Here is a 15,555-nt window from a genome sequence, read left to right on the forward strand (position 1 = left end):
TGAAGAGTCTGGGGACAATGAAATATGAAAATAGTCTCAGAATAGTAGTTGCTGACCTAGAAAAGGTAAGGATGGTGGATCTGTGGCAGGCTTCAGTACCAAACCATTGCCACACAGTGAGGCAGTAGATTTAATCCCTTGGTAGTTTTAGATTGCCATGCCTCCAGTCCTTCTTCACACTACTGTCCAAAAGATTTTTCCAGACATAAATCTCAATATGACACTACCTGTCATTAGTCCCCTGTGAGCAAGCAGGCATGTAGCCAGTCTCCAGGCCAATTAAGAGGGTTTGAGCATCTCGGAAAGACCTGATAGGACCCTCACCTCCATCAGATGGCATTCCGGGCAGCTGGATGCCCTCAGGAGGAGTTAAGGGCCCTCATCATCAATTATGATGACCCTTGTGACAACAGCTCACAGCCCTCATTAAAGATCCTGAAACATGCCACGTTCACTCTCTTACCACTATGCCTCTGTTGACAATGTTTCCTCTCCCTGGAAGGTAGTTGTGTCACTGACTTCCCATCATCCTACAGGAGCTAACTGAAGCCTTATCCCCTCTGAAAGCTTTCCCTGAGGATGACTTTTCATCTCTCCTCAGATTAGGAGGGTGTCCCTCCTCTGTATTAAAATACTACCTTGTATGAACCTTCTATAGAGTATTGAATTGCTCTGCAGTCATTGATTTACTTGAGACTAGGATATATGAGCCTAAACTGAGACACATCTGTACATGGGAGGGGCACTTATTTGCACGAGTTGATGTACATGAAAGGAAGGGGACTGTGAGGAAGAGGTTTTGAGCATTTGAGCCTAGTGGCTCAGATGGAAGAAAGGTGGGGAAAGGAAAAGAACAACTTTGCGACTGGCCCTAAGTCTGGGGTCATCACTAATCATCAGGGAAATGCAAATCAAAACTACACTAAGATATCACCTTACACCTGTTAGAATGGCAAAAATATCCAAAACCAAGAGTGACAAATGTTGGAGAGGCTGTGGAGAAAAGGGAACCCTTATACACTGTTGTGGGAATGCAAACTGGTGCAGCCACTATGGAAAACAGTATGGAGATTCCTCAAAAAGTTAAGAATAGAAATACCTTATGACCCAGCCATCCCACTACTGGGTATCTATCCCAAGAACCTGAAATCAGCAATTCCAAAAGTTCCATGCACCCCTATGTTCATCGCAGCATAATTCACAATAGCCAAGTCATGGAACCAACCTAAGTGCCCAGCAACTGATGATTGGATAAAGAAGATGTGGTATACATAAACGATGGAATACTACTCAGCCATAAAAAAGGACAAAGTCGTCCCATTCACAACAACATGGATAGACCTTGAGGGTATTATGTTGAGTGAAATAAGCCAGACAGAGAAAGATGAATTCTGTATGACTCCACTCATAGGTGGTAGTTAACACATGGACAAAGAGAACTGATTGGTGGTTGCCAGGGGAAAGGGGGGTGGGGGGAGGGCACTAGGGGTGAATGGTGTACCTACAACATGACTAATAATGATGTACAACTGTAATTTCACAAGGATGTTAACTTTCATAACCTTAATAAAAAAAAAGAAAAAAGAAAAAAAAAATAGGGTACCTTCAGGGCTCTTTAGGGGTCAGGCAACAAACTATAACATATGGTAGGGAACGTGAACCTTATTCCCATTGCTGCACAAATTACCCAGCCTGGCTCACGTTTGGAAAGGCTGCCAGTGCATCTCAGACAGTGCCTGGGGAGCTGTGACAGAGCACTGGTGAGGAGTCCAGTTGTGCCCATGGGAATTCTAGAATCAGCAAGGAAGCCCATGCCCAGGAGATGCTGCTCTGTGACATCTAAAGGGAGAGGATTCAGGGGTGAGAACTTGGAAGAAATGATGAGTCAGCAATAAAATTAGTTTAAAAAAAAAATCTTGGGGACTCCCAGAACTTCTTTAATATTGACCTTTGCAATATTAAATAAAAAAATTAAATATAAAGGAGATCTTACATGACAAAGGAAAAATAACCAAGCAGCCAAATACAAATTATCGTTGTTAATGAGACTCCATTTGTAGCCATATCTGGAGGCTTGGTGAAATTTGGTCTGGTTATGTTATATTCTTAGCCCACTGCTACCCCTGTTTATTGGCCTTGAGATCCTTGAGGGCAGAGACTGCTGATTTTTAAAATCTCTGTAACCCCATTACCTATCAGAGCGCCCAGCACAAAGTAGATACTGAATATATGGCTACTGAACGAAGAAATAAAGTTAATCAAGCAATAATTATCTCCAATGGACAAATTTAGACAAATAAGTGAAAGTTACAGGAATGTAATTCAACATGAAATGCCTTCCTAACAGAATTCCCTATCAGTGGACGAAGCCCATCATGACACAGTGAGAGTCTTATCACTGGAGGAGTTGTCAAGGACATCCCAGAGGAGGTACACACCTCATGGAGAGAGATGGATCAAATAATTTCCAACTCTCAAAGTGCTTGGTATAATTACATGGAGACCAAGAGAAGACTGGTCATGACAAAGGAGTTAGCTACATAAGACAATAAGCAGAAATGATGAGTCAGCAACCAAACTGTTTTTTACAAAAAGTCTTCAAGGACTGTATATAAAAATCAGCAAGGCTTAAACCAGAATTCATCAGAATTGAAACAGTACCCTGAAACACTGTTGCATGAAGCCACAGACATTATCTTCAAAAGCTATCCTATTATAACGCTGAATGATGTCCAGAGGACTAAGGTATCTAATGGACATTATCTACAGTGAAGATGTTAAGTGATGAAAGGTTAAAGGAAAGATTTACAACGTGTTGAGAACAGGCTGTGATTTGTAGACTCGTAGCCTCTTTCAATGTCTCTCATGGCCACTGGCAAAGTAAATGCTAGAGTCACTTGTCTTTATTTTTTTAACTTTCAGTAATTGGCTGAAGGATCCCACATCTACAAGAGGAAAATTACTAGACGATGCAAGAAAGGTCTTCTGAGATAAATGAACACTCTACATTAATCTAAAGGCCACAAATGGAATGATGGAGAGTACTATCGCATAATGTCAAAGTTCAAAGGCACGTTTCAAATGTCTCTTTAAAGAAAAACTGACCTTTCTTTCTTTCTTTGCTATCAGAAAGTTTGCCAAGGGCAGTCTGGGCCTTGGGTCATTTCATTTTGACATGGAAGTTCTTTCAGCATTAAAAATAATCAAAAGACCAGAAATATTTAACTCTACAGTGACCATGAGGACACATTCATCAGTATTAAAAACAACAACAACAATATTGAAGCATCAGGATTTCAAACGTTGTGTTTTAATAACTCCATAAAGCTTTTCCCCTCACATATGAGAGAGAGAACTTATATGAGGCCATGACTAGCAAAAAGAGTAAGCATGGATATTTTTTCTAACGTATTTCATGTTATTTTACATGGAATTTTTGGGAAAATTGTTGAGTACCCCACTAGTAAATCTCTCTGTCTAAATATCTGTGTTAGATGTAAATTAGCTGACGTTAAATATAGATGTGGACATAAACATATTTTCACGAAAATAAAAAATGTTTACAAAAGGCCTTTTTTCCCATTTTAAGGTATAATTTACAGACAATAAAATTTACCCTTTTTAGTATAAAGTTCTGCAAGTTTCGACAAATACAGCTGTATGACCACCACCACAAGCAAGACATAGAGCAGTTCTATCGCAACCCAAAATTCCCCCGGAACCGCGCGTAGTAAAGCCCCTCTCCAGCTCCAGCCCCTGGCAACTACTGATGTGCTTGACGTTCCTGTAATTTCACCTCTTTAAGAATGCCCTATAAATGGGGTTATACAGCATATAGCAAAGGTCTCTTTTTAACTTCATGCACTTGATAAAAAGTGAAGTAACTAAATAAAGTGTCCATTTTAATTTACTGATTTCTATTTCCTAAACTTAAAGGCAATAATAGATACATAAAATCAACTTCCCCTTGAACCTTTTGAATAAAGAGATCTTTAGGACTTCACTTTTGAAGTAGTGAATCAAAAATCAATCAGTGTGGGTCCTAAGAATTTAGTTTTCAGCAGGTCCTCCAAGCTTTATTCTGACTGACCAGCCAGATTTGGGAAACAACCCAACAGATATTCACTATATGAGATCAACTACCAGATTGTAAATTATGCGTGGTGATGGAATCAAAGTTCAGAGATTGGGAGAGTCTCATCTAGGTGATCTTGTCCTTGGACATGGCTACCACTTACTGGCTGCAGGGCCTTGAACAAGTTACACAAAGTTGCTGAACCTTGGTTTTCTCCTCTGTCATGCAGGGGTAAAGATGCCTACTTCATAGGATTATTTGGGGGATTAAATGCATAGAAAGCATTTAGAATAGTGCCTGGCACACTTAGCACTCAATGAATGGAAGTTACTTATCTTGCTGGCATTGGTATCATCGTGCTATCCTAAGCACTTTACTTGTCTTTCTGCATATTTCTGCATTTTGGTCCATTTTACTATTCCTTAGCCCTTCCTCTAGAGGTGACCAAAGTAAAGAGAACTCCTTTTTGTAGCAGCCCAGCTATTATTCAGGGAAGTGCAAAGCTAAAAGAAATTCACTGATTGTCCCCATCTCTCACTTGTCCCCTGTTATAGCCTCAAAGATATCAATGGGGACAAAAAGTGAATTACTGAAAACTCTCACTCTTTTTCCCAAGGGGATGTTATTGGCCAAATATAAGTAAACAAAAGGGAGAAAGAGAAACAAAGGCCATAATAAGGAAGAAAATTAGGTTGTCTGTGTAGTTAGGCAATATCTAAAAATTGACTTCATTAGTAAGCAGTTTTAGATGTAAATACATGTATTTTTAAGCTGTAGTTTTTATTTAAGCCCTGAAATACTGAAGAGTGATGACATGTGGCTGTAGCTGCTGATATAAAGAAAGAACAACTCAGGTGGAGGGAGGGCGAAAGGGGTAACGGGGCACATATGTACGGAGACAGATAAAAACTAGACTATTGGTGGTGAACACAAAGCAGTCTATACAGAAGAAGAAATATAGTAATAGATACCTGAAATTTACACAATGTTATAAACCAATGTGACCTCAATAACCATTAAAAAAAAAGAAAAAAAGAAAGAACAACTCCTATCCTCAGAATTATGCAATGTTGCCAACATCAAGGACTGAAAATAAAGATCGATAGACAAACTTGAAACTCACAAGCCCTACCTGTTCTCAGCATCGCCACTGCACTTTGGGGACATCAATTCAAAGGATTTGGTAAACTTCACCACCTGCCACACAGAAAGACAATAAATCCAAGTCAATTAACGCTTTCTCACAGTTTAAAAAAATGCAATAAACATTTTTCATCTTTATAACGACTATTATGATAATTGAAGATTAAAGAGAAATTTTAAGTGGAGAAATCCCAAGGGACAGAAGAAGAAAATTATGTCTTGCATTTTGTCTTTTACTTGTTATATGGCATATATTGCCAAAGTTTTGACGCATTTTACTAAATATGTATATATTTTTACAATGAGGTGTGAATTGTCCCATGGTGGTCAGGCAAAGGGACATCTCATTTGAATACAATTTTTTTTTACTGTCCTTTTAACAACCACATCACCATCCAAGGAGAACCAGGTAGAGACAAAACACCCATCAAGAAGGAGGCCCTCCATCCATTCCAGGCTCCTGAAGTTACCTTCCCTGGATTATCATTGTTCTCAGGTGAACCATTTGCTGCCACCTTCCAAAGGGTAGAGAAGAGGAAGCCATCTTCTTGAAAGATCATCCCTAAGGTGGACACTTCCTTCCTCACCCATCCAGTGAAACCAGCACACCCAATGCAAGAGCCTGACCAAGACTTATTATGTTGAAAGGGAACTTATGGGCACAGAAAATGCGAAGGTAGTTTTTTTTATTACTATTGAGTTCTTAGTACAAACCAGGCCCTATATCAGAAGGTTCTTTATCTAATTTCTTTACTGCAACTCTGTAAAGCAGGGATTTTTATCCTCAGTATATAAGTGAGGAAACTAACCCATAATTTTTAAGAAACTTCCTCAGTTTTATACAACTAAATGGGGCAACTGGGATTAAAGCAAGTCTGCATGACTCAAGAGTACCAGTGCTTTGAACAACACTAAAAATGTTGAGTGGGAAAGGCACTATTTCTGGCCCTCTTTTGACAAAATATACCAGATGAAAGAAAAATAAGTCCCTTGTACTGAAAAGAGTCATCTGAATGTCACTGGATGCTTCCAAGGTTGACATTTAGATTTGCTTTAGCCAGATACAGTCATGCTTCAAAGGCCTTTCAAATTAACCACTTACAAGGAATTGATGGGCACCTGAGAAAACGATTTGGAAACTGGGGATAGATTAAATATTAAAACAGCTTTATCAGTGAGGTAATGAACCCAAACTAAGAAAATGCAACATTAGGAAAAGATAAAAGAAAAGAAAACCCCATCACAAAGAAAATTGTGTGTTGCTAGCTGAACGCAAGGCAATGACAATAGCTCAACTGCAAGGAATTACCCTGACAACCATAGAATATACTTTATTTCATATTCTAATGTGAAATAAGTCTATACAAAATCACTTATTGTGGCAAGTTTTACTTTCCAAAGACGGCCACAACAATAACTCCTCTCCCACATTCTTCTCTACAATATGACCCTGCCCTCTCCTACCAAGTGGCAGGGTCTGTGTTCCCTCCCCTTGAATCTAGGTGGGCTTCTGACCACGTTGACCAAGAGAGTGTACAGAAGAGATGCTATATGCCTTCTGAGAGTGTCATAAAAGGCAATGCAGCTCTGCCTTATCGATGGAATACTTGTCCCTGGAGCCCTGAGCCACCATGTAAGAAGTCCAACCACCCTAGGGTCACTATGCTGAAAGGTAGCCAAATCATATAGAGAGGCTACATGTAGAGGTACTGGTCAGCAGCTCTAGTCTTTAAGCCATTGTACTGGATGGTAGTACCCATTTTTAAAATCTAACTGATCAATCTTATGTCAGCATTCTTTCAGTGCCTGTTTTAGAAGTGACTTGACCACCTTGCTGGTTTCTCTTACTGAGTAGAATAAATCTTTGATATATGCTCACTTAAGATTTGTGCAAGGGTTAGGTTTTTAACTTTTTGAAAACTGTTCTTTGATACGACAAATTCGTACTGAGTGTCTGTGTCAAGTAGTGCAGTAGGCACTGGGGTGACACATGTGAAAATAAAAGAAAAAAAAATCCCTGCATGCACGGAGCGTACTTTAGGGTGTGGAGCTTGATTTGCCCTGGCTCCTCAAAACTAGTGCTCCCTGGAATAGTAAGCGAACTTCTGCTTTCCATACCTTACGAAAGCAAACCTGGGAAATGTCCAGAGATTAAAAGAGAATAAAGATCTTTAAAAGAATTTGTTTAAGTTTCTGAGGGATGACAGATTACAAGAAATGGAATAGAAAATCTTGGAATTGTAAAGCTATAAAACTTATAGATCTCCATTCACGAAGAGAATGGATAAGATAAACAAGTATCGCTTGATGAAATGTCAGAATGTTTGGACTCTTGAAATGTGAAAGAAGAACTATTAAAACGACCAAAAGGAAGAAACACTCTTTTCGAAAATGTTAGAACTTTTTATTCCAACCTAAATCATGCTGAAAAGAAAACCAGGGCCAAATATTTTGTCTTATTTTATATGTTTGTTTTATTTTCTAAATTCATGTCTAATGATTAAAGGGAAAGTCGAGGATTACACATCTTTCAATTTCAGCACTCTATACCACGGAAAGTACCAGTTGTGTCCTCCAATAAACCAGCCCATGGTGTCCTCATCAAAGTTAGACAGTGGATTCATGAACCATGGTATTCCTTGTGCATAGTAAAGAATTAACCTTATCCAAAGAAAGGTCTAGCCTTTGCCCTTGGCTCCTGCAATGTAACCTCTAAGCCCTTGGCATGTCCAGCCTTGATAAAAGTGTCTTTATTTATCTGGGAGCCCTGGGCCACCCAGATAGTATCTATGTAATTTAGAGGGGGGCTTTGAGCCACACCAACAATGTGGTTTAGGGTGGGGGCTTTGGGTCATGTGGCATCAGTTGATCTCTGGAAAGGATGGAGACTGAGGTCAACTATGTGGGTGGCCAACTAGCTTTTGGTTATCAAGCCCCAAAAAGACTCTGGATGCCAAGGCTTAGGTAACTTGTCTGGTTGGCAACACTTCATGCACATTATCATACACCATTGCTGGGAGAAGTAAATGCTCTCCATGACTCCACAGAGAGAGGACAACTGGAAGCTCCGCTTTTTAAACCCTCCTAGACTCTGTCCATGGGTCTCTCATTTGGCTGATTTTAATCTGTATCCTTTCCTATAATAAACCATAACCATGAGTATAATAGCTTTCAGTGAGTTCTGTGAACACTTCTAGCAAATTATTGAGGCTAAGAGTGGTCTTTGGAACCCCTGAATTTGTAATTGGTGGCAGAGGTGAGGGCGGTATTGGAGACTATGTTCTCTAATCTTGCACCTTGTATGATAAATCTTAAGTCCCTGTGTCTTTAGAAGAAAAATAAGGATAATACGAATGTTGACTGGTCTTTGGTTAAATATTTATTATCCAGTGTGTACCAAGTACTGGATAGCATAAACAGATACCAAAGAAATAGTGAATAAGGTCTCTAACCTTTAAATAATTAATATTTTAAAGGGAAAAAGTTTAAAATTAAGGGTCAGGAAAAATTTCTTGATCAGTTGATGTGATTCCTTTTACTAAACCAAAGGAATCATAAAAGTTTATTAAATTTTTTCTTTTACTTTGGTTGTTGGGAAGCTCAGAGCAAAGCTTTAGGTTCAAAGTTTTATCTCTTTGCAGCATAATTTGGTTTTGAGTTTGTTGATTTGGTTTGGTTTTGCTTACAACATCTACTTTCTCTTTCTCCCTTTCTATTGGAAATTTGCCTTTCATTCTGTTATATGTCTGGCACATAACAAACACTCAGAAAATATTTATTCACCATGAATTCTTGTATTTTTGCTGAAAGGTGCCTTAAATGCTTTTGGTAATTGAGTAAAAGTATAAACAAACAGAAAATGAAGTACTTACATACTTGAAAAATGTATAAATGTGTATAAAAATACTTTTACATGTGAAATAACAAATTTGCTTATGTAAAACTAATTACAGTTGAATAAAGCTATTATGGGCCATTAAATTGCGTAAAAGAGTATTTTCCAGGGGTATGGTAAGGGAATCTGGAATGGAGGGCAAGAGAAATACAACATTTAAGGGCCTATAAGCTGACAGCAAACAAGATAAGAAGAAGAGAGCAGCAGGCTGGAGCCCCACCTAGAGAGCGGTAGAACACAAGCAGAGCAATGAAACCGTGAAGACAAACTCACAGCTGACTATAAGCCAGATAAGATCTTTACAACTTTATAAACAAAGTTTTATTTTAACAGAGCCCACTCATTAACTTAAATATTGTCTGCGGCGGCTTTCTGCTGGAACAGTAGAGTTGAGAAGTTACAACAGACACCATAAGGGTCACAGAGCCTAAAATGTTTACTAGCTGACCCTTTATAGAAAAAGTTTGCTGCCTCCTGGTCTAAAGCCATCTCTGGACCAGGTCAACTAACTATTTTCTGCTGAACTGTTAATGGCTGATGATAGATTAATGCATTAATATTCTCATTAATTTATCTATAATTCAGAAAGGGGATTCCTGGACTCAGAATCTTCTCATCTGAAACAACATTGTAATGGTAGAAATTTTAGGTACCAAGGCAAGTGGTGGGGCATATACTTGAGGATGCACATATGTCCCAGTTGGCATGGGACCATCACACTGTAATTAAGCCTGCTGTCCTGGGACAATTATTGAAATTGTCCCACTCAAAACTATCTTTATTTGAAAAGCAAAACTCTAGGCAAGCATGCCTCAAACAATTTATATTTTTTAAAAGAACTTATTAAAAATATAACACATTCAAGTAGAAAATTATTTATAGTCAGACACTTGGGTTAAAAAATGAAAAGCAAAAAACAGCTAAAACATTGCGATATAATTTAATGGGATATATTGTGTCATTATGGAGATTATGACCAATAAAAAAATAGACAAAAGCATAAATAAAAGAGAATAAAATTCATGCTTTATTCTTGGACCAATTGTATGGTTCTTGGTTTCATTAATTCTCTAAATTCAATTCTGATTTTATTATAGATGTATCAAATGAACATATATTAAATAAATAAGTACACATATTCACATATACTAGTAAAAAGAGAATCTTATAAGGGAAATATCGGAGTGGTTTATACGTCAATGAAACTGAACAAGTGTTTCCCACCTCCTCCGGCTGTTGATCAGCTCTGTGATTGCAGCCTGGGGAAGGCAGTACACATGCCACAGGGAAGTAAACAAAACGTCCCTAAGCACCTCTGCCTGTTCTTTGGAAAAGTTCCATGAACAGAAGTCTTTTTGATTTGGATATTTATCAAGCACTAGTTGGTCTGGTTTCCTTCTGGGTTTTTTAAACTTAAAACAATTAAAAAACAAAAACTATGCTCAAATAGACATTCCTACTACCAAAAAGAAAATAGGAATGATCTACTAAGTAATCACCATTTTTCTTCTTTTGAGTTTCCTTAATCCCTATTTTTCCATAAAAGGCCTACTTGACAGGGCAAAGCAATTAATTAAATGATCATTCACTGCCATCATTCTTGATAAATTTCTCACTTATATTGATGAGTAATTTACTCTAATCATTTATTCATTCAATAAACCTTTATCAAATACTTAGTGCACCAGGCACTGTATAGGGTCTGGAAATACCAAGGAGCATAAATTATGTCCTGTCCTTGAGGAACTCATAACATAGTACAGAGGGGGAAACAATTCACAAATGGATAATTTCACCACAATGTATGTTCAAAATACTACAAGCACATTGAAGAGGGTGGTGAAGAAGTCTCTGTGTGAACTATGCCCTAAAAGATGAGCGGGTATGCTCTAGGTTGAGAAGTTTTCCAGGCTGAGGGACTAAATCATCAAAGTTTTGGTAGAAAACAGAACACTCAAAAGGGTTTAACTGAACCTAATTCAATAAAGGGACTAGTTACAGAGGTGTGGGCAGGATTAAAGTGAGACCAATAAAGAATGGTGAGGCACCCAGAGACTAGCAACTTTGGAAAGTAGTTAACACCCCTAGGTCTGAGGGGACACAGGAGAGAGTGAGGGAAGAAGAGAGGGCTGGAGGGAGGGAGGGAATGATGTTATTGGTGCCCTGCAGGAGCTGGAGCTGAGGAGAGGGACTTTGGAAGAATCCAGCCACCTTTACAACCGGCAGAGAAAGAACAAGAGGAATAACTACCCTCAACTTCTCTTTCCTCCAGCCCTTAAATCTTCTGCTGATTTCCCCTGTTTGTAAAACTCAACTGGAAGCCAGAGGACAAGAAAGCCCAAGTAGCACAGTACATAGAGATCCGCTTGCAAGGGCACTGAGCTAAAGAGAGAAAGATCAACAAGAGATGGCGGGGAGGGGGTTGCAGAGAATAGTCAGTCCAGAGCTGACAATATTGAACTTTGCCTGAGCCCTGTACTCCCAAAAAACAGTTATGATAAAGAAATCTCCCTACCATTTTGCCTTCCTGAATTGCTAACCTCAAAGGACCACTGTGCATATTCCAAAATAAGACCCATCTTTATCTTTCCTCATGACTCCTATAAGATGCCCAAATGATGCAGATAACTCCCTCATCTATGTGCTTCTGTAAAACCCCAGGCACCTTTCCTGTTCTTTGAGAAGCTCCTCATTAATGAATGTTCTCCCTATTGCAACAGCCTGGATGAAATTATCTCCTTAATTGTCTGGTGCATTTTGTCTTTCACAGAACTATATAAGCAAGGATACAGAGGCAAATACAGGCATAGGCTGACCATGGGGAGGTGGGGAGAGGAGGAAGAAAGGGCTATGTAGAGCAAGGCTGAGGACCAGAAAGAAAAATCAAAAGTAAGTTGAGAGTTGAGGTGATGGACCTTGAATGTTGGGCAGCTTGAACTATACTGTGTAGGCAACAGACGGTTCTCAAATGTTTTGAAGCAGGGAAAGGTAGATGCATGCTTTAGAAAGATAACTAGAAATAGTATTAAGAATTGATGGAAAAGAAGAGTGCCCTATTTGTGAGGAAAAAAAATGAGTCAGAAGGAAAACATTCAGGTGAGAGATTAGCAAAGAGAGAGTAAAGACAGTAGTAGAAGGGGTGGGAATGAGGGCCTAGAAATGATGTTTCAACGTAGAGGCAACTGAACTTAGAGATAACAGAATGTGTTGGTAAGACAGACTTAGAAACTAGTCTGTGGTTTTTAGCTTGAGTTGCTTACTACATGATGATGACTCTATTAAGTGAAATAGGAAATTTCAGAAGTGGTGAAGATTTGGGGCAGGATGTGATGGAGATGGGCAGTGGAGATTGAAGTTCAGTAGTTGATTTTATATATATTTCTAATATATGTACCTTATATTTTATATATCATTTATATGTATTTTATGTGTGTGTAGTCAGCCCCAGTGGTCTAATGGTTAAGATTAGACGCTCTCATCGCCATGGCACGGGTTTGTTTCCCGGTCAGGGAACCAGACCACCCATCTGTTGGTTGTCATACTGTGGTGGCTGTGTGTTACTGTGATGGCAAAAGCTATGCCACCAGTATTTCAAATACCAGCAGGGTCAACCAGGGTAGACAGGTTTCAGCGGAGCTTCCAGAATAAGACAGACTAGGAAGAAGGACCTGGTCACTCATTTCTGAAAAAATTGGCCATGAAGACCCTGTGAATAGCAGCAAAGCATTGTCTGATATAACGCTGGAAGGTGAGATGATGGTGTAAAAAGACAGGGAAGAGTTCTGCTCTGCTGTCCACAGGGTCACTAAGAGTTGGAATCAACTAATGGCACTAACAACAACAAATGTGTGTGTGTGTATATTTATATATGTGCATATGTATATACATATATATATAACAATGATTATTTAGATAATCATCAGAGATTTGTAGATACTTTCCATTTCGCACTCTAGAAAAAGTACTTGGAACAAAAATCAAACAGAATTTAAGTTGGCTTCCTTACAGGGAAAAGGAAAGGTAAAGAAAGATGGGGAAATGGAAAGAAAATGAAATAGAAAGAAAAGCCTGAAGCAATTTTTACCATCCATTTAGGATAGAAGGAATTGAATTATAAGCTGTTCCAGAACAGTCAGATGATGATTATCCCCATCTCTTCCTCTCAAGTGCTAGATACAGGCTGGATACATGGCTAAGTTGTACGTGTATCTATATAAGAACCAAGAAATTAAGGAACATATTAGAAAACAAGTGTAACTTGTGCTTCATGGTTTAGAAAATGAACTCCAGAAACTAGCCTTGTATGTATAAACTCAGCTATAAAGTACTTCATGGAGTTCTGGACAACAAAATAGCTGCCAGCCATCAGGATGATCCACGAAAGGAGGACACTTGTAAACAGTAGTGCCAAGACAGTGCCTTAGGACATAAGATTAAAATGTCTACATTTGCTTTCCTTGACTAAGTACAAAAGGAAATAGTAGAGATAATAGTAAGTACACGAGCTAGAAAGGATCTAAGAGAAGTGATAGGAATTGCTTAGACAGGTTCATGGAATGGAATAACATTAAGCAGAGAATATTCAGTTCAAAGGACTAAATATTTCTTAATGTTGACAGCAGCTATGGAACAATCTTTTTATTTTTTCAGTCTAGTGGAAAATACCATTGACAAAGTCACTTAAAATAGATTGACTGAAACACTTAAGAGAAGCAAAAGAGGGTAAAATATTAATTTTGGCAGGAGAGAGGGCTAGAAAGGCATGCCGCATTTCTATTTTTGGCACCCATTGAGTACACTGATCAGTTTACACCTGACTGCCCAGTTTAAAGATATGAATGCAGTCTCTAAACACTGAGTTAAGAGCTTGATGAATCAAAGCTTATACAATTGGATTTTAATTTTTTTCCTCCCTCTTTCCCTCAAATGTAGAGAGGCCATGAAATATCACACATCTGCAATAACCAGCTTTTTAAAATACTCAAATCACAAAAAAATAATTAACAGTCTTTGTTTCCAGGAATGATTCTAATAAAATAGAGAAAAACAAAAGTTATTTTTGGAGGAAGAAAACTGTGAGCAGATTTTTTTTGTCCTGAAATGATACTCCTTTTTTCTGATTGTAAAAAGTAGTGTATGGAATATCAGTAGAGCTCATGCTATAAGTTCATGTTTTCTCACATCTATTCTCTTCCAAAAACAGAGCAAAGATTGATAAAATGCAGAAAGACATCTAGAGGTTAAAAGGCAGAAAAAAGAGAAAGGGGATGAGGCAGAAGGAAGGGAAAAGAAAAGATCTCTAAAGGCATGAGCCTGAAGACCGAGGCCCACCGTGCTCCAGGTCCAGAAATAGGCAGGCAGCAATGGTTGGAATTTCAGCTTCTACTGGGATTTGGAGACTAAAAGTGTTCCCTTGAGACAAGTGACCTAGCTTCACCCCCAGAAACTGAACCAAGCTGCTTCTGGCTTAGTGTAATATTACCACACAGCAGGAGACCCAAGTCACCAATATAAGACCTGGTTCTTGACCAGGGGCCAAGGAACTGTGCAAATTATTAGACAGGAAGGGAAGAGTACAGAGAGAGTGAAAGAAAAACGTGGCACAAACAACAAAAATGCCCTTCCATCAAAATGAGCTCCAATCTGTAATTCAAAAACCCATAAACAATTAAGATTATAGGGACAACTAAATCAACAACCTACAGAATCGGACAAGAAGATATTGATAAATCTTAATTATGCTGAAGATTTGAACACATCTCTATCAAAGAATGATAGGTGAAGAAAAAAAATTAACAACATAAATGATTTTTAACAAAGCTTCATTCTTGACTAATAGGTCTTGAGGGAAAGTCAGGTGGAAAAACCCCTTTTGAAAAAGACTTTCCTCCCTGAGAAAAAGAAAAAATATGTGAAAAGAAGTTTCCCTTTCTTCCTCTCCTGGGACACAGTTACATGACAACATGCTGCCTGGAGCTGTGCCAGCCTCCTGGACCACAAGGGTGAGACCTAGTTGGTGAAGGCCAACCACCGAGACAAACACAGGAAAGTGGGACAGAGCCTGGGTTCTTGACTTCATCACCTGGCTGCTGCAGCGCCCCTAGAACCACTGCCTGCAGATTTCTTGTCGTGTTAGATACAGAGGTTCTTATTGTTTACGCCATTTTCCCTTGTATATTCTATAATTTGCAGAAATCCCCCCAACTGATCTATAAATTAAGCAATTTCAATCAAAATCCATACAGAAGTTGTCATGGAACTTGATAAGCTGCTCTTAAAATTTATAAGGAAGAGCAACAGGCCAAGAATAAGCAAGCCAATTTTAAAGGACAACAACATTGAGGACTTGTCCTATCAGATATCAAAATGTATTATAAAATTCTAGAAATTGAGACAATGTGATACTGCTGCAGAAATAGACAAAGAGTCCAGTGGAATAAAA

At 38.6% G+C, this 15,555-nt stretch overlaps 1 protein-coding gene across 1 annotated transcript in view; it reads right to left on the reverse strand.

The window, feature by feature from the left end:
- The window catches only part of PDE11A (phosphodiesterase 11A), a 385,868-nt gene that overhangs the window by 207,340 nt on the left and 162,973 nt on the right, over positions 1-15,555 (reverse strand). The window contains exon 5 of the mRNA XM_046659861.1: positions 5,208-5,272. Coding sequence (XP_046515817.1) covers positions 5,208-5,272 — 65 coding nt within the window. The remainder of the gene's footprint in view (positions 1-5,207; positions 5,273-15,555) is intronic.

Source organism: Equus quagga, chromosome 4 (assembly GCF_021613505.1).
Source record: "Equus quagga isolate Etosha38 chromosome 4, UCLA_HA_Equagga_1.0, whole genome shotgun sequence".
Lineage (NCBI taxonomy): Eukaryota > Metazoa > Chordata > Mammalia > Perissodactyla > Equidae > Equus > Equus quagga.